Here is a 24,974-nt window from a genome sequence, read left to right as displayed (position 1 = left end):
GTACTTTAACATCAAGGCCAAGAAAAAAAATCACCTTTCTCTAAATGACTGACTAATCACAGCTTCCCACAATGCACCTTGTCTTTTACCAGATGCCTGACTTATTGTATTATCAATTAACAGCTAGATCTATTTTCTACACTTTATTTCCTAACAAAAGCTATTTCCACTCTGTTATAATGAATCATAAATGCAACTAGGAAAACAAAACCAGAAGAATTGCTATATTGTGTAATATCCTAAATTTTCAGCCATTATTTTCTTTAAATAAAAGCAATTTAAAGAAAAGGTGTATAATAAACAATAATTATGATAAAACAAACAAAATACGGGAAAAACTAAAAAATAAAAGATAAAAATAAATACATGTACACACAATCCCATTCTTTAAAATAAGCAAAAAATCAGTTATAATTGTCAATTAATTTAAAATATATACATGTATGCAAAAAAATATTTGATAAAAGCAAACAAAAATCAGGGTAGGATTGAATACTGTTAGCATGTTTTCATTATATACTCAATAAGAAAAAAAATTCTTGAATGAAAATACAATGTGTAATGTACTAAAAATAACTAAGAATATCTTAGAATTATGGAGTATAATCTTATTTGACTGCTTCAATACAAACATAGACCTCTTTAACATTAATCTTTAACCTTCATTTCTAGAGCAAGTTTTAACCCTGACCCTGACAATCTTTGCCCTTTTTCATCTGTATACAGATCTGTTTCAGAATGATAAATTTTCTGCAATATTAAATCAGTAAACATGGAGTCTTCTGATGCACATTTTCGTAAACCACTTGTTCGAATCTTCTCCAGACGTTTAGGGTTTTGTTCAAATGTTGCAACAAGCTCATGAAAACTCTTTGGTCTATCCTCGGGATCTTGCTGCTCGCCACCAAATGACCGTGAACGACGTCTGATGACCCTTTCATCAATCCCAGTACAGCCCTGGTCAGAAGTTTGTAAAAACACTCGATCCTGTTCAGTATCTGAGGTTGTTTTTGTAAAATCTCTATCAACTCCGAAAGCTTGTTTTTTTTGTTCACTTTTCTTTACACTTTCAGTTTTTGAACTTTCAACTTGTCCTGGATATTTCCATACAGGGTACACTGGTGGTTTATTCTTAGGAGTTTCAAACCCATCATCAGACGCTGCTGACATACTTATATCAGTTTGTTTAACTTTAGCATCATCTTTATGCAAAGATCTAAATCTTAATTTGTTCTCATGCCTCTGTTTCACAGACTTTGGTGTAGAACTTTTTGTCCCTTTCTTTGCATTAGTTTTATCAACTTTGGCTAATCTTTTCTCTTTCTCCTTCTCTTTTCTATTAAATTCCTCTAAAAGTGCAACAATGTCCGGACAACTCAAAGATCGTCGCATTTTAGATTTTCTCGTCACATCATCTTCGTCATCACTAGAACTTATATCATCATGACTAATATCAACAGAAGCTTTGTCTACTTGATAGCGACCTAATTTAAAGTCAGGAGAACTATCACTGGACATTTCTTGAAGAGAAGCTTTTCTATATTGTTCAAACTTTTCTTTCATTTCAGACACATTTGGAGGAGATTCAGTCTGGGTTTCAACAGTCTGGGTCTCAACATTTCTTGTAATTGCTGGCATAGATTTTCTGTGCTCAATATTTCCGCGTTTTCTAAATCTTCCTGAGCCTCGAACTTGTGGCTTTTCTTCACTTAATTCAACTTGCAATGAAGCAAGACATTTTATTGACATTTCTAGACTCTCCGCTAGATGCATCTTTTGTGATTGGTCTTGTAACTGCTGGTTTTTAAAAATTCAGTTGCCATAGAAACAAATGGGCTTTGCATTTGATCCTGCGGCTTTTGTAATGTCTTTATTGCGATACAACAGCTTTTGACTTTATTTGTATATCAAGATTTCTAGTTGGTGAAACAAGATTAGCAACCTTTTTTGATTATCATTAAATTTCTGCATAGAAGGTTTTCGATTTTGTCTAGATTAAGATACATTACAGTTTGTACAGGTTTACTGTCTATTTGGTCTATTAGTTTCCTGTAGCACAGATTCCAATTCTTTTATGGCAGTGTTATAAACTATTCTGGACAGCTCGTTGTTGAATGCGTCTACTTTCAAACACGTTGTCTCGTGGTTCTTGTCGTATTTCATTGGGGGAGCTGACTTGAAGATACTGAAGGAGACCCGTTGGGGAGAACAAGTTTGAATCTGAACGCCGCGAGTATGGAGCGATGAACCTTTGTGCAAGCATTGGCGACACTGCTTTGTAACTTCGTCCAACAAAACTTGAAATGAATTTGGTTATGTCTTCAAACTCATTTTTGAGTTTGTCTTTTTCAATTTCATCAATCTGTGACGGCTTAAAAAATTTTTACGTTCCATCATGTTACTAGGCCTTTTATCAGCGACGTTTTATCGAAAATTCTTAACTCAGATTTAATTCAGATATATTTTGTACGTTACTTTTAATACCTTGCCTATTTTCATATTCAACAGTATCATCTCTCCTGGATGCCCTATCCATCAATGATTTATCATCCAAGTCTAAACTTTCATACATTTTTTCAAGTTCATTCAAAGCATCTTCTAGCTTGCTTCTCCTTGCTTTATCCGATTCATAATTTGGTGTAAATTTCACATTGAAAAACTTCTCTTCAGTCATTGGAGCAAATTTTCTCAATGCTAACAAGATACTGTCAAGTCTATCCTCATCTGCGGAAACAATACGCGATTTAATCTGACTCAACTTAAATTCGACTTCTTGCGCTAATGATCTCAGGTCATCAACAGATTGGTCCAGCTCATGGGTAATTGGATTAGATTGCTTTACAGTCTCTGGTCTATTCACCAGATTGGCAGGCTGATTCTTTTCTAAGTTCAATGCTTGATGATTGGCAGGTAAATCAAATGCCTTTTTTCGTTTTAACAAAAGCTCATCTGAGGAGTCATTTGCTAAACCTGTACTTTTTAACTTTTCTGACAAAAGTTTTGGGTCAAGGTGATAATTTCCATTGATAATATATGGAAATTGTGTAAACTCAGGATCAATATAAGTTGTATTTGCTAGCTGCTGTAAAGCTTGGGGTGGGAGCTCATTCTCAGCTGGTTTCCATGACGCACTTGTGTTATCATAACCAGGTGTAGCAGCAGCCGACTTCACAACTTCAGGGTTTTCTGGCACGGTTTCAGTTTTGGCACGTTTTATATCCTTTGGAAAGATGAAAGATTTTGAAGATTTTGTCAGAGGGGATTGCAATGAAAGGTTTGTGGATGAGTTAGATTCTGATGTGTCCAAGTTTTTCATAAGTTTTGGACTTAATGGTTTCTTTTGAAGTGTAGCGCGAATGTCTTCCAATACTTCATCTAGAGCACTTGTGCTTGATTTCTTCGATGATTTTGAGTTAAGTTTCAAGGGTTGAATTGTAGGAGGATGAAAGACATGCTTGTTTGAAGGAGGTGGATATGTTGAATCAGACAATGCACGGTGTTTTTCTTTGGGTACTTGCATATGGGTGGTTGGTGTGAAGCTCTGGGTCATTAATATCTCTTGTTGTGTTGATTGATGTGGTGCAATATTGTCAGAAGCAGACAATTTCCTCATCTGATCGTCAAACACTAAATTCGGTTTTGATCTTGCCTTCAAATTGTCAACTCCACCGGTAGCAAGTTTTAATAGTTCGTCAATTTCATCAAAATTCACTTCTCTAGAAATTTCATCTGGTTTATCGAAAGTTGCAAGTCCTTCGATTTCTTTCCAAACTGGATCTTCCGAAAAAGGAATTGTTTGCAGAGTACGTGCTTTCACTCTCTCCATACTAACCAGTCCTTTCCTACTCTCCATATTTGGTGACCATATATCAGGAGGTATTTTACTGTCTGCAGAAGATGACTGCTTCAAATCTGGAACTGTCGTCTGCTTTATTGGAGATTGTATAACAGTTGAGATCGACTTAGTTTCTATAGGAACATTCCTAAAAATAGGCACTTTCCTTTCATTTTTTGGTGTCACTGGAACAGCAGGTGAAGCTGGTGGCGTTCTATCTTGTCTCTGGTCGGATAACTTACGTCTGATTGTTACAGGTGACCTCTGATTAGTAGGTGTAACTGGCTGAATATTGAGTGTTAACTTTGACATTCCAGATGAGGTTTGTGAGGTAACTGGAACACTTACAGCCATCGGAGCCTGCACTTGCGGCTCGCGGAAAACTGGCGATGCACGTTTAGTATCTGTCTCACTCATATCGGAATCGAAACGCTTCCTTATGTCGCGAAAATTGTCTGAAACTAGTTCCTTTAACTCATTTATTTCATCTTCATATCGGGACATTCTCCATGATTTTCTAATTCCACTGTCAGAGTCAACAACCATAGGCGGCCATGATTGTTGCATATTTGACCCAATTTCAGATTCACTTAATGTCACATTACTCAAACTCTGCGCATGTGAAGCAACTTCTGGAGGTTTTCTTCGCGATCTATTCTGAATGTTTGTATCATGAGACTCTGTAGACGGTTTAACTTTGATTGTTTTTGTAACTGGCCTTCGTCTTGGTTCATTCACTACACGAAAAATTCTGTGCAAATTTGTTTCTGATGAAACCACTTTCGGTTCAAAGTACTGGGCACTTGATGGATCCTGCATGTTTGAATCTGATATAGAAGATGTTGATCGTGTTAAATTGACCGATAATTTACCAACTCCAGAATTACTAGTTGGACTCACTAACTGCCATAATTCACGCCGGACCTCAACTGGAGTATCCGGAACCGAATCTTTCTGATTACTGTCACTGAATGACTCATATTCTTTTATGGTATTTAAAACTTTATGTCTTTCTTCAAGCTCACCGGGAGTTAACTTTTTCTCCCATTTTTTAATTCTCTCGGAAACTTCAATATTATACTCAACATCAGAGAACATTCCGGAATCAACCATAGTTCCATTTTCATGCATTTGCATTTGATCCTCAATACTATCTGTTGGTTGTATATACGTTATATTACCAGTTTCTTTATTTAATACAGGATAAGGTGCGTAACTTTTAGCCGGTTGAAAGGCTGTTGGAACTGAATTAAAGTTAGAATTAAATGCATTTAGATGACTATCTGATTTAGAAATATCTTCATTTACATCGTACGTTTTACGTTGCATATATGGACTGTACGTTGCTGAACCTGACGGAGGGACATTTCTATGATCCGTCATCGAAGACGAAGTTTGCCGCGAGTTTTGATACTGACTAGAATAAGACATACCTGATTGAGGGTACATGGTAGATTTTTGAATAATTTTTGGTTCAACTTTAGTTACAGTAGACATAAGTTTATTAGAGACAAAAGTTCTTGGATCTTGTAACTGTGATCTGAATTCTTCTTGTTTTTGATTTATTTGAAATGGTTCCCTAACTTGTCTTTGTACGACTCTTTCTTGTGAGTAATTACCAGACTGGCGTTTTAATTTTCCACTTTCAATTTCACTTTCCAGATACTGAATATTTGATTCAATCAAATCATCTAATGAGTCACTAGAGCTATTCGGTGACCTTGGATTTAGTTCAATCTTTTGATCTGCCTTTTTCAACTGTGTAGGCTGATTAGCCTTTACTTCCGTAAAGCTACGCAGTTTTGGCGAATCATTCGACATTTTCACACCCTGGTGTCGCAATTGTTTTTCTGATTTCAGTTGACCAGACTGTAAATTTTTATTTTGAACCAGAATATTTTTAGTCACATGATCTGCACTTGGAACATTTTGGAAATTCCTACTTGTCAAATTTGCACGATCTCTGTTTTCGGGAAGGAACTCTGGAAGAACATTTGGTAACTTGTTATGTTTTACTCCTTGTTGTCTGGTATATTCTTGATAGAAATTTCCATTCACGTTATAATTTTCATCGTATTTACTCTGTCTATTCTCGTCATATTGTGAAACTCTATTACGTAAGCTTTTATCCACTTGTGATAATCCATTCGTGAATTCCTGATATGATTTCAATGAGCTCTCATCTCTTACAGGTACGATATTTAAACTATCTTCAAATCTTTGATTGTCACCTAAATGAGAACTCATGATGGCACGTTGTCGGAGACGCGATATTCGTAGCTGCGGAGAACACTCCTCGTCACTAGTCACCGCCATGTCTATACGCTTTTTACGATTTTCTTCCATTCTTAAAAATTTCGCTTTATTGCTTTGACCTTGAAAAGGATCAGGCTTTCTCGGTTGAATAAAGAAATCCCTGCTTTGTGAAACCTGGTAGGAATTTGGTCCACTTTGTTCCATGTTACTATTTGGACTTTCAACATTATGAACAGATCTTCTTTTATCAGTTTTTGAATTTTTTTCACTTTTTCGTGCTTTTCGACTCATGAGAGGGTTTTTTGTCCATCGCTGATCGACGATGTCTGAATCGGGGGACTCACTCCCAGATACCATGATAGCATTATCATCATCGGACATGTGTCCCGTATACATTGAATGTCTTCCATTAGATGCAGACTTATTTGGACTTACTTTATTTGACGTCTCGTGCATTGAATTTCTTAATTTTCTCCGACCATGTGGCCCTTCACTACGTGATCTCTTTTTAAGTTGTACATTTTCATCTTGTGACCCACTTTTTCTGTTTTGACGCTGTAAACGTCTTTCCGCCATTTGTGTTACGTGAGGTTTCGGAAAAATAGGTGGAGGAATTTCACTTTCAGCAGTCTCTAGTATGATAACACTTGACCTATTTGATCTATTTTGATTGGTTGTTTCATGATGAGGCTTTTGGTCATGTGACTGATTCTGTTGAATCTGATTGGTTGTCACATGAGGTATAGGTGGCGGCGGAACATCAGGAGCCTCTGATCTTGAAGAAGTCACAAAAGCTCCACCTGGTGAGCTTGACTGTCCATTCTGAGCACCGCAATATGTGTTTGTGTTGGTCTTGCTGGAGTGATGTCCCTTGTGACTTAAGCTTCTCAGCTTCTCGTCGGCACTCTGCAAAATATCATAAAAAAATTCATAAAAAAATGTCATAATCAGTATCACTTTAAATTGTTTTAAACATGCATGAAAATGCAGAATATGAACGCTTTGCTGAAATATTAAATTGATTAAAGATATTTTAGTAGTACTTTAAAACTGGTTTTAATTGCATTATTTAAATTTCATTAATATTTGCCTATCATTTTCTTCTCAAACTTATTGTAATTGTAAGCCAAAGTGCAAATATTTTATTCAGCATCAACTTAATTAAGGTATACGATGATAATGCAAAGTAATAAATATGCAGAGGAATAAAAAAGTAATACTTTTTACCCCAATAAAAAACTAAAAATGCAATTAACAGCATGATTTTAAAGTATTGTACAGTAATGATAATTTCAAATTAATTTGCCTTTATTTGTGTTCATTGTCACTCATGTTATATCTGAAATTATTTTACAACAAATCTTATATGAAAGTCATACATCATTTCTTATACCTATAGTTCTAATATACTATATCACAAAGTATGCCCATATTGTGTTTGTTTTCGTTAAATTTTCACCAATCACGCTTAAGCAGTGCATCTTTCCATGCCAATTATTCAAACTATTAAATCTTATATACATAACAATTTATATCCATTTTTAACAAAAAACAAATTAAACATCTCCCATATTGTACCTGTACAAAATATATCAAATGAAAATTTCAAAATCGAAAAATATCCACTCCAGCTGTTTTTTCTTATTTCTTAAACAAGACAAAAAAAACCAACCAACAATCTTTTCAAACAGAGAAAAAAACACCAGCAAAATATTATTTTATCTGCATAACGAAAAGTTCCCACAATGCACTTGGGGGTATGTCTAATATATGTTCAGTTACTCAGGAATAAACACAGGATCACTGAGTTTTGCAGATGATCTACTGATAAAATCAAGCTAAGGTATAGACATTGTGATGCTGGAGAAATTCCAACACATGTGGGAAATACATAGAAAATACTCAGTGGCCTTCAGTTTCTTCTGTAGTTGAGCTAAAAATAGAACATAACGAGATCATACTTCCAGGTACATGTATAAACCTACCTATTTATTAATAATCTTAAATTTCAATAAAGTTAAATTTACAAGAATTCAAAATTAAACCCCTTAGAGCAAGTATTCAAATGCATCGATCTATGTTTTTTCAAATTCGATTAATTATGCTGACGTTCAATAAAATATTCAATGCAAGACCAAAATAAAGATTTTGGGCATAATTAAACAAAGGAAGGACCATGGCTCAATTGCAAAATTAAGATAAAGACAAAATCAACCTTTTGATTTTTAAATCCATCATTAATTCTTACAATGCTTAAAAATGACTGGTCAATAAATTGTTTATATTAGGAAACTTCAAAATTGTTAGGGGTGTCATACCGTTAAAAGTGTGGTTTACTAAATCGAATTAATATAATGGTAACGAGGAGGTTTTTTTTACGTGACACCAAAATTCAGTCTGAATGGACCATGATGTGATGTCACAGATGCCACATACATGTACGTGCCTGCTGCTCTTTGTCTGCACTCAGGTTGCATCTAAGGTAAAATCATTTACTGCGCTAGCAGGCTAGGGGTTAGGAATATCTGCTGACTAAATACATTTTACCCATTTGAATTTTATTTTCTACAGTTGATAAATAGCAAGTATAGTATTTCAACTTCCAGAAAGATATTTTTGATGACTCAGTAGCATTTAGTGCAATAACAGCAGCATCAAGTTTAACAGACCACTGCAATAAAACTAAGGTATTTCTATTAAAACAAAATGTAAAATATTTTTTAAAATATTTGAGGAATTTTATACATGTACTTTCAGACTATATTCAGGACATAAAGTACTATATACTACTTGTAGAAGAAAATCAATTGTAACAGTCAAGAACCAGTCAAATGTAACACCTCTGCCAAACCTGCCCAAATACTTGGTAAGAAGGAGAAAAACAAAAGTTTTGGTGTCATTAAGTCAATGTGGTGATTTCATTTTGCTGCCAGAAATTAGCAAATTAATGTGGAAATTACATTTTGGTGCCATAAATTAGTAAGTCAATGTGGGGATTTCATTTTGGTGCCATAAATAATTATTAGCAAGTTAATGTGATGAATTCATTATTGTGCCATAAATTAGCAAGGCAATGTGGTGATTTCATTTTGATGTCATAAATTATTAAGTCAATGAGGTGATTTCATTTTAGTGCCATAAATTATCAAATCAATGTGGTGATTTCATTTTGGTGCCATAAATTAGCAAGTCAATGTGGTGATTTCATTTTGGTGCCATAAATTAGCAAGTCAATGTGGTGATTTCATTTTGGTGCCATAAATTAGCAAGTCAATGTGGTGATTTCATTTTGGTGCCATAAATAAGAAAATCAATGTGGTGATTTCATTTTGATGTCATAAATTAACAAGCCAATGTGGTGATTTCATTTGGGTTCCATAAATTAGCAAGTCAATGTGGTGATTTCATTTTGATGCCGTAAATGAGCAAGTCAATGTGGTGATTTTATTTTAGTGCTATAAATTAGCAAGTCCATGTGGTGATTTCATGGTGGTTTTATTTTAGTGCCATAAATTAGCAAGTCAATGTGGTGATTTCATTTTGATGCCAAAAAAAGAGCTAGAGATATTTCCAACTCATATTACTATCCAGTTTCATAAAAAACTGATATCCTCCTAACCTTTTTTTTATAACAAATATGAAGAAAAAAATTCTTATCAAGTAAAAAAAGGTATATTCATTATAAAACATACACTTATTTCTGGCAACCTGACCAATTAAATAAAGGGGAAACCATTTCATAAACAAAGAAGCCTTACAAAGAAGCCCTGAATATTTAAAGATTATATAGATGATAATATGCCAAATAAAACATAAATCTGTATCTTTTAATTAAACATATCATCAAATACATCATTATCATCACAAGGAGAATAAAAAAGCTATAGGTAAAATCTTTATTGTTTTAATAAGCCTATGGATAATCTGTAAATTTAGGTTTCCATAGTAACAAATTCACTGTTTTGAAAAAAACACTCTTCAATGCTAAAATAATGCATAAGTAAAGATGAAAAAAATAACTCTTCAATGGTAAGAAAAGTACATAAGTAAAGATGCTTATAATGATGAAGTTTAAAAAATTAGAAAACAAATTTTTTATCAATGAAATATTGTACGTACTTTTACATCTCTGATATAAAAATCATGTCAAATGCAAGTAAAATTGTTGTACATTGTGATTAAAGATGCAGTTAATTTCAAAACTATATTAAAACTAGACACCTGTTTTTTTCCAGTTGTAATATTAAGGTAGCACACCACAGTAATGTAAGCCACAGCTTCGAATGGCCAGGGAGGATTTCTTGGATATAGTGAATATTCTGGATTTAAATGACTGGTTGTCTTTAAAATGCATTTTCAGCATAAAATTTGTTTTTGTGACATCTAATATGATCACTGGCAAATTCGAAAACATGGCCAGAAATCACATGCTGTTGATTATGAATGTCAAGGCCGCCATTTTTTGTAAACATTGCTTTTATACAGCATGCACGGTAAAAAGAAGTCATTTTACAGGGGGGTACAAACTTTTAGCAGTAGCAAAAAATCTACCTGGTTGAGGACTAGTTTCTTTGTGATATTTTGCATGTATAGGGAGTTGCTAAAGCAGAGACGGTGTTCCTTTAGCCTGTATATTTGCAGATATTTTTTGCCAGAGGGTCGAAATGTGTTGTTTTGGGTCTCGGGCCACTGTAGATTTTGGGCTTCAACGGAATGAATTGCAAATTTTTTGACTGCCTGCCTATTGCAGATGGGATAATTTCTTTGTAGATTTGCAATCTTATGTCATATATGTTCTCAACAAAATGTGTTTTCTTTTTCCAGGTTGTGTAGTTTGGTATCAGAATTATTAGACGTATTGCTTGTAGGACATTGACGGCAGGAACTTGAAATTAACTGTGGAGTGCTACCTAAAGGCCTTAAAGGCCCAATATGCCCCAGAAATGCTATCATTTTTATTTCACGAACCTTTATATTTTTTTGTATTCTAAAAAATTTTGCTGATTTTGTTATGTTGGTAATTGGCATAATTTTTTTAATTAGTATTCTGTATGGAATTCAAAATACTACTTTGTTTACATTTTGCTACCTTTACAACACATGATTGCACCTTCAGCGCTACTTTGTTCAGATGTTAAACACCTAACATGCTTTAAATCCATTAGTAAAACAATATTAAACACATGTTTAACATTTCTAAAGAACTTTAATAAATATAAATTTCTAAGGCATTATGTGCCTTTAAATATACTCCTCAAAATAATCATTTGAGCCGCGTCACGACAAAACCAACATAGTGCGTTTGCGACCAGCATGGATCCAGACCAGCCTGCGCATCCGCGCAGTCTGATCAGGATCCATGCTGTTTGCTATCAGTTTCTCTACTTGTAATAGGGATTGTAAGCGAACAGCATGGATCCTGATCAGACTGCGCAGATGCGCAGGCTGGTCTGGATCCATGCTGGTCGCAAACCCATTAATATGTTGGTTTTGTCATGGCACAGCTCATTTCAACTTAAAAAGCATTAAAATCACTTACAATGTCATCATGTCTATTATTCACATCATGATGAATAACTATAGCAAAATACATTTCTCTCACAATTTTTACTTCCCTAAATCACAATTTCCCTCACTTAAAACTTGAAACAAATTTAATATTATTTCCATCCATCAAGAAATAGTCCCACATTTCACTGCATGACAATTTTAACTTCCAGCTTCAAAGATGAACAATAATTTTCCCCCAACAATTTACATATTTGTCAACAAACATTTATTTCTGACATTCAGGATAATTCTTTTGTCTATGGGTGACATTTAAGACTACTTGACACTTTATCAATACATGTATTTTATACACACACAAAAAATAACTTCCCAACCAGACAAAATAGCTATTTAAAGTATTTTCAGTATATAACAAAGGTATCTCAACTATCTGTAAATAATTTGATATTTTGATTAAACATTTATCTAATTAAAACAAACATGACCTTAAAAATTGATCCGCTTTGAAGAATCAATAAACATGGACAAAAAACATGACAAAAATACAAAATAAAAGCAATTTTGTACCAGTAAAAATTCAATGCAACGTGTTAATTTATGAGGCATTTAAAAGGTATTGTACAGAACAATGGGAAACCGGAGACTTCTAGAAATTGTTTGAAAAAAATCATAAAAAATTCATGATCCTCTAGTTCAACTTTGCTTTTTTTACATTTCATGTAATTCTTTATACTGTGTACACAAACAGTATTAACTCACATAGATAATTAGTTTACTTTATAAAGGTTACTGTCTCACTTACTCCCGACAGAGCCCAGGACCACACCAGTAAGTTACTGGGATGATCTGAGACAATCTGGGGTGAAATTATTGTTGCGGTCACACTTAACCCGGCAGCACTACAGTAATTTCCAACTAACACCAGAGATGCGATCCGGACCATCCAGGCAGAGCCCAGGTGAAGCTACGCTTCATGCCTGTGCTTCCCTGGTTGTTCCCGGATGACTCCGGAAGAGCCCCTGTTGACCCAGGCAGAGCCCTGGTCAATCCAGGTAGAGCCCTGCAGAGCCCAGGACGTCTATCGGAGCTCTGCCGGGATGTAAGTGAGACTGTAGCTTTAACAGTAAACCCTTTATAGCAGTAGCTATATTAATTATTTTCACCTAACATCTTACTAAAAATTAAGCTCATGATCCAATTATCTTTCTGTTGAATTAAAAAAAATACAAATTTTCTAGACATAAATCACTATTAAAATATTTCAAATATTCTAACTGCAAGGATGATATCTAGACATAACAGCAAGCATATTTTCTACAAATTATTGCTGGTTCAAACATGACCGCTGTTATATTTTCAAGACATAATTGCAAAGAAAATTTCTGGTGTTTTCTAAACATAATTGGAAGGATATTTTCTAGACATAACTGCATGAACATTCACTAGACACTACTTTATGGATGTACACTAGACATAACTTCATGAATGTTCACCAGATATAACTGCATGAATGTTTTCTAGACATCATTGAATTATTATTCTCTATATATAACTGCATGGATATTTTTAGACATAACTACATGGATGTTTTCTAGACATAAGTAAATGGCAGATATATAAACTGCATGGATATTTTTTTTACATTAATAGCATGGATATCACTAGACATATCTAGGATGTTCACTAGACATAACTGCATGGATATTTGCTAGACATAATTGCATGGATATCTGCTAGACATAACTGCATTGATATTTCCTAGACATAATTGCATGGATATTTGCTAGACATAACTGCATGGATATCTGCTAGACATAACTGCATGGATATTTCCTGGACATAATTGCATGTATATTCTCTAGACATAACTGCTTGGATGTTTCCTAGACATAACTGCACGAACATTTTCCCATCATTACATTATAAAGTGTCTACTTAATAATTATGTATTTTTTTTAGATGAATCAATGAAAGAGCAGCAATTAAACTTGAAAATATTGGCTGAGAATTGAATACTTTCTTTCACTTTTGTGCAACAAAGTTTCTTTTTATTCTGGGAAGATTTTCTTGAATGATTTATTCTAAATATAATCATCTGTATCATGAAACATTCTATCATGACTAGGTCAATATACCCTCTGGAATAAATACACCAGTGTTTTGTCTGTTTTCATCAGACTGTAATAATCTTCACAAGATCTAATTGGATAATCTCATAGGATAATCTCTTAATCTTAAAATTCTTTGAAAAAAAAGTGTCTGACTCATCCACTTTGTAACCCCTAATGTTCTAAACTATGAACCTACTGCAGTGCTTTTTTTCTTGTAAATTTAAAGTAACTCCACTGCGGTACAAAAGCAATTTAAAAATGTTACAAAAATACATTTGGACTCTTAAAACTGTTATTTGTAAGAAAGATATGGTAATAAAGAAAGATACTTCGAACTGAACAGAAAATTAATATTTAGTGTGATTTTTATCAGATTTGAGTTAATGAAATTTCAATGCTTTTTATTTTACAGATAATTTTGCACAATTAAAGTTATTATTCCAGAAAAACAATCCGGAGTGAGCAAATGATCTGAAATTTTGCACACAACTTATTGGTATAGACCTACATCAAATAGTTTAAAAATCTCAAAAAAATATTTCCAGTCCCATCATGTCAAAAAAACCTCAATCAAGTTGCTTAAGGTTCCAATGTGATTAAAGCTTTTTAACCAGTCACAAGTTCATTTCCTGGAGATAACAAGTACCAAGGTGTTATATGCAGAAGCATGGTACTGACCTAACTAGGGCTCGAGCCAATAAACCATGGGTTGGTTGAGTGGCAGCCACTTCTAGGCCACAGGGCACCATACTTCAACTTTCCTATATAACCAAGACTTGGAATCAGTCGAAAAATTCTGTTTTGGTAAGTGTAGTTATGTGTCTAAAAATAGCTACATTTGGTGAGTAAAATTTAGTAACAAGAGCCCCATGATGGGCCTCTTGTCACTCACCTGAGTGAAAACTATAAGAAGAAGAACAACAACAAAAATTAAACATCCAGAAAAAAAACTAAATATGCTAAAAATATCATATGCCGGTATTTATCTCATACAAAAACAGCATGGAAAAACATATCACTTGCCACAGTTCATCAAGGAATAGAGATAAATATACAGGACAGGTATGGAAGATACACATCACACAGTTACATGTAGATGAAACTAGCCTGGCAAAAACCATACCACATACATGCAGGATAATAATCTCCTATATAAACTTACAGGTAACTTGTCTGGAGAAAAAAACAACATACTGTAATCATATGAGCCGTGTCACGACAAAACCAACATAATGGGTTTGCGACCAGCATGGGTCCAGACCAGCCTGCGCATCCATGCCGTTCGCTATCAGTTTCTCTACTTGTAATAGAGTTGGTAAGGGAACAGCATGGATCCTGATCAGACTGGGCGGATCCTGGTCGCAAACGCACTATGTTGGTTTTGTCATGACACGGCTCAATTATATACCTTAACACTAAACATATCATTTGTTTGGTGTTAGATAATAAATGTCAGTATCACCATTTTTTCTTTATTTATATCATTTAACAAGTTGGCAATATCTTTCTCATTCCTGGCTATATTATGCAATGAGCAGGTCTTTTGTTTGGTGATATAACAGTCAATATTGCACTATTCTGTCATTTATATCATTCAAAGTAGGCAATTACCTGCCTTAATGGGCAATAACATGTTATATCTCATCATACTATAAAAGTCTCTCTGAAAAAAATTGCCAATATTGCCTTTCCAGTATTTATGTTTCTAAAGAGGTCAATAATAACCTGAGTTGGCAATAACCTGACTTATAAAAGTGGGCAATAACATGATAGGTAAAAGTGAGCAATAACATGATAGGTAAAAGTGGGCAATAACATGACAGGTAAAAGTGGGCAATAACATGACAGGTAAAAGTGAGCAATAACATGATAGGTAAAAGTGAGCAATAACATGACAGGTAAAAGTGGGCAATAACATGACAGGTAAAAGTGAGCAATAACATGATAGATAAAAGTAGGCAATAACATGACTGATAAAGGTGGGCAATAACATGGCAGATAAAAGTGGGTAATAACATGGCAGATAAAAGTGGGCAATAACATGACAGGTAAAAGTGAGCAATAACATGACAGGTAAAAGTGAGCAATAACATGACAGGTAAAAGGGAGCAATAACATGACAGGTAAAAGGGAGCAATAACATGATACGTAAAAGTGAGCAATAACATGATAGGTAAAAGTGGGCAATAACATGACAGGTAAAAGTGAGCAATAACATGATAGGTAAAAGTGAGCAATAACATGACTAATAAAGGTGGGCAATAACATGGCAGATAAAAGTGGGTAATAACATGGCAGATAAAAGTAGGCAATAACATGACTGATAAAAGTGGGCAATAACATGATAGATAAAAGTAGGCAATAACATGATAGATAAAAGTAGGCAAAAACATGACAGGTAATAGTGAGCAATAACATGACTGATAAAGGTGGGCAATAACATGGCAGATAAAAGTGGGTAATAACATGGCAGATAAAAGTGGGCAATAACATGACTGATAAAGGTGGGCAATAACATGGCAGATAAAAGTGGGTAATAACATGGCAGATAAAAGTGGGCAATAACATGACAGGTAAAAGTGAGCAATAACATGACAGGTAAAAGGGAGCAATAACATGACAGGTAAAAGGGAGCAATAACATGGCAGATAAAAGTGAGCAATAACATGACAGGTAAAAGTGAGCAATAACATGACAGGTAAAAGTAAGCAATAACATGACTGGTAAAAGTGAGCAATAACATGATTGATAAAAGTAAGCAATAACATGATTGATAAAAGTGAGCAATAACATGGCTGATAAAAGTGAGCAATAACATGATTGATAAAAGTAAGCAATAACATGATTGATAAAAGTGAGCAATAACATGGCTGATAAAAGTGAGCAATAACATGGCAGATAAAAGTGGGCAATAACATGACAGGTAAAAGTAAGCAATAACATGACTGGTAAAAGTGAGCAATAACATGATTGATAAAAGTAAGCAATAACATGATTGATAAAAGTGAGCAATAACATGGCTGATAAAAGTGAGCAATAACATGATTGATAAAAGTGAGCAATAACATGACTGATAAAAGTGGGCAATAACATGGCTGATAAAAGTGAGTTATAACATGGCTGATAAAAGTGAGCAATAACATGATTGATAAAAGTAAGCAATAACATGATTGATAAAAGTGAGCAATAACATGGCTGATAAAGGGAGCAATAACATGACAGGTAAAAGTGAGCAATAACATGATTGATAAAAGTAAGCAATAACATGATTGATAAAAGTGAGCAATAACATGGCTGATAAAAGTGAGCAATAACATGACTGATAAAAGTAAGCAATAACATGATTGATAAAAGTGAGCAATAACATGGCTGATAAAAGTGAGCAATAACATGACTGATAAAAGTAGGCAATAACATGGCTGATAAAAGTGAGCAATAACTTGACTGATAAAAGTGAGCAATAACTTGACTGATAAAAGTAGGCAATAACATGACAGGTAAAAGTGAGCAATAACATGACAGGTAAAAGTAAGCAATAACATGACTGATAAAAGTAGGCAAAAACATGACAGGTAATAGTGAGCAATAACATGATTGATAAAAGTAGGCAATAACATGGCTGATAAAAGTGAGCAATAACATGACTGATAAAAGTGAGCAATAACATGACTGATAAAAGTGAGCAATAACATGACTTATAAAAGTGGGCAATAACATGACAGGTAAAAGTGAGCAATAACATGACAGGTAAAAGTGAGCAATAACATGACTGATAAAAGTGGGCAATAACATGACAGGTAAAAGTGGGCAATAATATGACTGATAAAAGTGGGCAATAAAATGACTGATAAAAGTAAGCAATAACATGACTGATAAAAGTGAGCAATAACATGACAGGTAATAGTGAGCAATAACATGACAGGTAAAAGTAGGCAATAACATGACAGATAAAAGTGTGTAATAACATGATAGGTAAAAGTGAGCAATAACATGACAGGTAAAAGTGGGCAATAACATGACAGGTAAAAGTGAGCAATAACATGACTGATAAAAGTGGGCAATAACATGACTGATAAAAAGTGGGCAATAACATGACTGATAAAAGTGGGCAATAACATGACTGATAAAAGTGAGCAATAACATGACAGATAAAAGTGGGCAATAACATGACTGATAAAGGTGGGCAATAACATGACTGATAAAAGTGAGCAATAACATGACTGATAAAAGTGAGCAATAACTTGACAGGTAAAAGTGAGCAATAACATGACTGATAAAAGTGGGCAATAACATGACTGATAAAAGTAAGCAATAACATGACTGATAAAAGTGTGTAATAACATGACTGATAAAAGTGAGCAATAACATGATTGATAAAAGTAGGCAATAACATGACAGATAAAAGTGAGCAATAACATGACTGATAAAAGTGGGCAATAACATGACAGATAAAAGTGTGTAATAACATGACAGGTAAAAGTGAGCAATAACATGACAGGTAAAAGTAAGCAATAACATGACTGATAAAAGTAGGCAATAACATGACAGGTAAAAGTGAGCAATAACATGACAGGTAAAAGTAAGCAATAACATGACTGGTAAAAGTGAGCAATAACATGATTGATAAAAGTAAGCAATAACATGACAGGTAAAAGTGGGCAATAACATGACTGATAAAAGTGAGCAATAACATGACTGATAAAAGTGTGTAATAACATGACTGATAAAAGTGAGCAATAACATGATTGATAAAAGTAGGCAATAACATGACTGATAAAAGTGAGCAATAACATGACTGATAAAAGTGGGCAATAACATGACAGATAAAAGTGAGCAATAACATGACAGGTAAAAGTGAGCAATAACATGACAGATAAAAGTGGGCAATGACATGATAGATAAAAGTGGGCAATAACATGACAGATAAAAGTGAGCAATAACATGACAGGTAAAAGTGAGCAATAACATGACTGGTAAAAGTGAGCAATAACATGATTGATAAAAGTAAGCAATAACATGATTGATAAAAGTGGGCAATGACATGATAGATAAAAGTGGGCAATAACATGACTGATAAAAGTGGGCAATGACATGATAGATAAAAGTGGGCAATAACATTAAAGATAAAAATGGGCAATAACATGGCAGATAAAAGTGAGCAATAACATGACAGGTAAAAGTAAGCAATAACATGACTGATAAAAGTGGGAAATTTCCTGATTGATAAAAGTGAGCAATAACTTGACTGATAAAAGTGAGCAATAACTTGACTGATAAAAGTGAGCAATAACTTGACTGATAAAAGTGAGCAATAACTTGACTGATAAAAGTGAGCAATAACTTGACTGATAAAAGTGAGCAATAACTTGACTGATAAAAGTGAGCAATAACTTGACTGATAAAAGTGAGCAATAACTTGACTGATAAAAGTGAGCAATAACTTGACTGATAAAAGTGAGCAATAACATGACTGATAAAAGTGAGCAATAACATGACTGATAAAAAGTGAGCAATAATATGACTGATAAAAGTGAGCAATTATCTGACTTGGCAATGACATGACTGATAAATATGGGAAAGAAGTGAACAATAAATTAAAGGAAGTGGACAATAACCAAAGAGAAGTAAACAATAACTGAATAGCCTAAAAAAGTGAAAAATAGCCTGAAAGAAGTAGACAATAGCCTTCAAGAAGAGGTCCTACAAGTGGACAAAAGCCATAAGGAATTGGACAATTACAAAGGAGCAGGAAATCAACAAAGACCTGGTCACTTGCCAACCATTAACTGGTTACATTGTAACTGTTGCATAATTTACATTTTACAACTATTTGAAATGCAGTGTTTAACGTTAGATTCCAGATGCAGCCCAATTATTATTAATTGTTACAAAATACAGCATAAACAACATTAACACCCACCTTAATTGTTTAGAAATTTTGGCAACGAAACAGATAACATATAATTGTTAAATAGCTGGGCAGAAACATAAAATATATAAATAACATAATGACTTCAGTTTGGTGTGGATCCAAAAATGTAGGAGTTATTGCAGACAGTGTTTAATTTGACAAATATAAAGGTCTATCAAATTGCCATAACTTCAAGGAACTTAATAAAATAACAAGAGGGCCATGATGGTCCTGAGGTCGCTCACCTGTATATAGGCCCCCGGAGCGGGGCCAGTTTAAACCCCAGGGCTTTTATTTGAGCAAACTTGGAAGACACCCATTAGAAGATGTTTCATGATGTTAAGTTTTTACTACACACATAAAATGAAAAACAATGACCTCCGCCCCCCCCCCCCCTTTGGCAAGGCCAATTTAAACCCAAGGGCTTTTATTTGGACAAACTTGGTAGACACCAACAAAAAGATGTTTCCTGCTTAAAATCTAACCTCTAGCTCATTGGGTTTTTTAAAAGAAGATTTTTTAAGTTTTTACTATACAAAAAAAAAAAAATGACATATACACAATGTAGTTAAAAACGATGACACCTCTGGGCGGGGCCAGTTTTAACCCCAGGGCTTTTATTTGAACAAACTTTGTAGACACTCACTAGCAGATGTTTCATTCTTAATATCTAAACTCTAGCTATTTGGGTTTTTTCAAAGAAGATTTTTAAGTTTTTGCCATACAGACATATAAGGAAAATCAATGACCCCCGGGGCGGGGCCAATTTTGACCCCAGGGCTTTTATTTGAACAAACTTTGTAGACACCCATTAGAACATGTTTCATGCTAAATATCTTAGCTCTAGCTCATTGGGTTCTTTAAAAGAAGATTTTTTAAGTTTTTACTATATGCATATAGGGAAAATCAATGACCCCCTGGGACGGGGCCAATTTTGACCCCAGGGCTTTTATTTGAACAAACTTGGTAGACACTCACTAGAAGATGTTTCATGCTTAATATCTAAACTCTAGCTATTTGGGTTTTTTTTCAAAGAAGATTTTTTAAGTTTTTGCTATAGTATACACATATAAGGAAAATCAATGACCCCCGGGGCGGGCCAATTTTGACCCCAGGGCTTTAATTTGAACAAATTTTGTAGACACCCATTAGAACATGTTTCATGCTAAATATCTTAGCTCTAGCTCTTTGGGTTCTTTAAAAGAAGATTTTTTAAATTTTTACTATATGCATATAGGGAAAATCAATGACCCCCTGGGGCGGGACCAATTTTGACCCCAGGGCTTTTATTTGAACAAACTTGGTAGACACTCACTAGAAGATGTTTCATGCTTAATATCTAAACTCTAGCTATATGGGTTTTTTAAAAGAAGATTTTTTAAGTTTTTACTATATGCATATAGGGAAAATCAATGACCCCCTGGGGTGGGGCCAATTTTGACCCCAGGGCTTTTATTTGAACAAACTTGGTAGACACTCACTAGAAGATGTTTCATGCCAAATATCTAAGCTCTAGCTCTTTGGGTTTTTTAAAAGAAGATAATTAAAGTTTTTTCTTTTGGTTGCCATGGCAACCATGGTTGCCATGGCAACCAGAGTTCTGCATGGAATCAAATTCTTTGAACAATTTTTAAAGGTAACCACCAAAGGAACATTCCTGTGAAGTTTGGATGAAATTGGCTTAGTGGTTTATGAGGAGATGTCATTTAAAGTAAAAGTTTACGGACGGACGACAGACGGACAACGGACGGCCGGACGCCGGACGAAAAGCGATCACAAAAGCTCACCCTGTCACTTTGTGACAGGTGAGCTAATAAAATTCGTTCAAGATCTTATTGGTATGTTCACCAACTAAGACTCAGCAGCTAAAAGAAAAGAGGGGGTTGGAAGACCTTCAAACTGCCATCATAACAATAATTATTTATTTTTAGAGCAATAAGATGCTTTGTGGTTCGATTTCTGGGTCATGGTTAAGATTGGAATATCACCTGGCTGGCCCTATTACAAATGTATAGCTATTACAAATGTATAGCTACTGGTCTGATAATACTTGTGCCACTTGTGGATGGTATCTAGCATTAACTGTTGCCATCAATTAACCAAATTTTTTTTTTTTGGCCATGTTGGACAACCTTATTCAAGGCTTTTCAAATTTCACAATTTATTAATTGCTGCAAACAGGGCAAGTAAGCGAAAAAAGTTCAAAGAGCTGCACGCCATCAAAGAAGTCATTATAACACAAAGCTAAAAATATGCTTCTACGCTTCATGAAAATTAGGGCAAAATAATCACATACTTGTTTCTCATTTCCTTTCCAAATCTACTTCTATAAATTCTGAAGAATTTCTCCTTTATAATGGAAATCTCCTGCATAACTGATAGTTCCCAATGTTTATAATATTAACCTCCCTTGCCAAAATTGGCCCCCTTTTGGGGGGGGGGGGTCAATATTATATATTATATAATTGACAAAGTATGAAAAGTTCAATATACAAACAGCTGATGTATGGTTGGTGAAATGTCAAATTCTTTTAAACATACAAGGGAAAATATATTATTTTAGCACCAATCTATAAAACATTTTTATCAGTTTTCATAAAGATGATAGCATTATGAGAGTTTTTACCTTAAGCATAATATATATTGGAAATGACCCTCAAAATGGTGGCCAGGGGAGGTAATAATTGCTATGTGAAAAGCATCCATATTTTCTATAGGTATAGATATTTACAGAAATTTATAGTTTGTAGTATATATTATATTAACCCTTTTGCTGCCAGAGGGTTATTAATTTATTGATCACCTATTTGCCAGAGGGTTTTCTAAGAAAAAACTATATTATAATATTAATATAATTATTATTATTTGTTATTAGTATTATAATAATTATATATATTAATTATATATATTTCCAAATCTGCTAGTAAAATAATAATTATTGTCGATGGTATAATTATCTATATATTCATTATTATTATTATTATTATTATTATAAAAAAGGCAAAAGCCGTCCATATGGCAAATACGCTGAAAATAATAGGGACGGCATATGCCGTCCTTTAATGGCAGTGAAAGGGTTAAAATCTGTTTGTTGCACATAAATTTGCTTTAAAAAAATCACAGGAAAGGAACATAAACCCTTGATGGGCCTAAAGCTTAATTATTTTTTCTCAAATGCAAAATGACTGATGACTCAAGCTGGATCATCCAAATGTTAAAGCAATTAAGAGAACAGATGCCCTTGAAGAGAGAAAATACTTGAGTCTACCATCTCGGCAATGTTTCCCACAGACAGTTTCTGAACTTCTACAGTGAGATAATGCCCTTCCTGAAACATTACTAAATTAACTATGAATGTAAGATTATCTGATCTGTAATTAACTTAAATTAACTCCAGGGTGGTTTTATAATGACCAGAGGCCTAGATTTTGTAGAATTAACTTTATTTTACAAGATGCCAATATTTAGTCTAATAAACAGCGCAAATTAACAAACTAACTGATAAATAATGTATGGACTTTTTTTAATTCCCAAGTTTCACCACAATTACAGAAAATTGTCAAATATGCACTTTGGAAGTCTGCAATCAATTTCTCAATAATTTCAAGAATTTTAAGGGGGGAAATTGAGTAAAATTTTAACCCCTATACAAAAGAACAAAGCGGTTAAATAGTGTAATTTCCTATTGAAGACAAAGGTGAAGGCTTATCAGTAATATTGATTCACAAAGGTAAAGTTCAATATAGATATGCTACAGAAATATCACCCACTGGCAAACAAAGGGATGAGAAATAATCTCTAATCTGGAAATAATCTCTAATCTGAAAATAATCTCTAATCTATAAATAATCTCTGATCCCATGTGATACTATCCGTCTAGCAGTCCAGTTAGCTCAATAGGTAAAGTGTTGGACTGTGAATCGGGCCGCCCAGGTTTGATACCAAGACGGTGCAGGTCACTCTCAATGTGTTTGATCATAAAATCCTTTCTACAGTCATTCGCACTGTGCCTTTGGACAGAAGTCAATTTGAGGGTTAAGAGTGAAACTGGTCTATCTGCTTCTATTTTATATATAGATGGACCAGTTTTGCTCTGAGCCCTTGTTATCAGTTCCTTGCGAAACATTAATTCTGTGTAACTATATTTCTATTGCGTTACTAACGCAGTAAGGGCAATTTTTGCATATTTTGACCTCTTTTTGTGGTTGTAAGTGCCATTAATAATGTGTAAATTGCTTCATTTTGGTTGATATACAATATTATGCTTTTTATTACATTTTCAAATTTTTCATGAAAATAAGATTCAATCTGGAGGCATGCTGCTTTAACAGAAATATTTTATTATACTCTGGCTTTATTCCATTGGTTTCGGTCCACCACAAAACATGCTGGGTTATGGGATTTAACTTGCAATTTATAAAGTAATAAACATTATCATGAAAATGCTAATAAAACTACTTTTCTTTTTGTTTCATTGCCATAAGGCTAAACTCTTGTGGCACTTGTCAGCATTTTATGACCATGCTCTCAATTAAATATTTGGTCAAAATCTAAAAAGTTAGTCATAATTTAAAAAAAAAAAAAAGAAGAAGTTTTGCTCAAACTTTCATAAAATTTCCAAATTTTAGCGCCATGGCCAGTAGTTTTATAAAATCAAAATTTCATATCATTTTCATAAAGCACACAATGATTTTTTAAGACCTGAATGACTATATAGAACCTTATCATGGCAAATGACCTAATCATAATAAAGAACCAAATCATCTTAAAGAAACCCAATCTTTATAAAGAACCCAATCTTCATAAAGAATCCAATCATCATAAAGGATCCAATCATCATAAAGAACCCAATCTTCATAAAGAATCCAATGATCATAAAGAGCCAAATTATCATAAAGAACCCAATCATCATAAAGAACCCAATCTTCATATAAAGAACCCAATCTTCATAAAGGGCACAATCATCACAAAACTTATCTCTCTTCATTAATATTACATAATTATATTACAGCATGGAACTCTCATGTTCATGCATATCTCAAAATTATGAAAAATTAACAAAAATTATATAACAACTTACCTTTATAAATTTTTTCACAAATTTTTGAAATTTTTTAATCACTGTCCTCATAAAGGTAAAAACACACACACACAATTAATAATAAATTCTTTCAATAACCTATGTCATTCAAAAGCTGAACACACAAGAAAAAAAATCACACTGCAAAAAGTTTTCAGAGCCAAATACCCTACACACACATTCACTTATCTTATTACCAAAATGTCATAAACATATGCAGCAGATGAGAGGCTAATTCAATGAGTTTTCCTGCACCTAGGATGCCATTTT

The 24,974-nt window shown here is 33.8% G+C and overlaps 1 protein-coding gene across 1 annotated transcript; it reads right to left on the bottom strand.

The window, feature by feature from the left end:
• Positions 1-267: 267 nt before the first annotated feature.
• LOC132740605 (uncharacterized) lies at positions 268-24,888 on the bottom strand. Its single transcript, XM_060728549.1, is given in 5 exon segments — positions 268-1,804; positions 2,027-2,307; positions 2,309-2,379; positions 2,455-6,997; positions 24,705-24,888. Coding segments are annotated over 5 exon segments (6,102 nt in total). The 5' UTR covers positions 24,756-24,888; the 3' UTR covers positions 268-648.
• Positions 24,889-24,974: the final 86 nt, after the last annotated feature.

This window comes from Ruditapes philippinarum, unplaced genomic scaffold, assembly GCF_026571515.1.
Source record: "Ruditapes philippinarum isolate M1 unplaced genomic scaffold, ASM2657151v2 ctg4822_1_1_1_1, whole genome shotgun sequence".
In the NCBI taxonomy this organism is placed as follows: Eukaryota; Metazoa; Mollusca; class Bivalvia; order Venerida; family Veneridae; genus Ruditapes; species Ruditapes philippinarum.
Note: the sequence above shows the minus strand (reverse complement) of the source record. Positions and strands in the feature narration are given on the sequence as shown.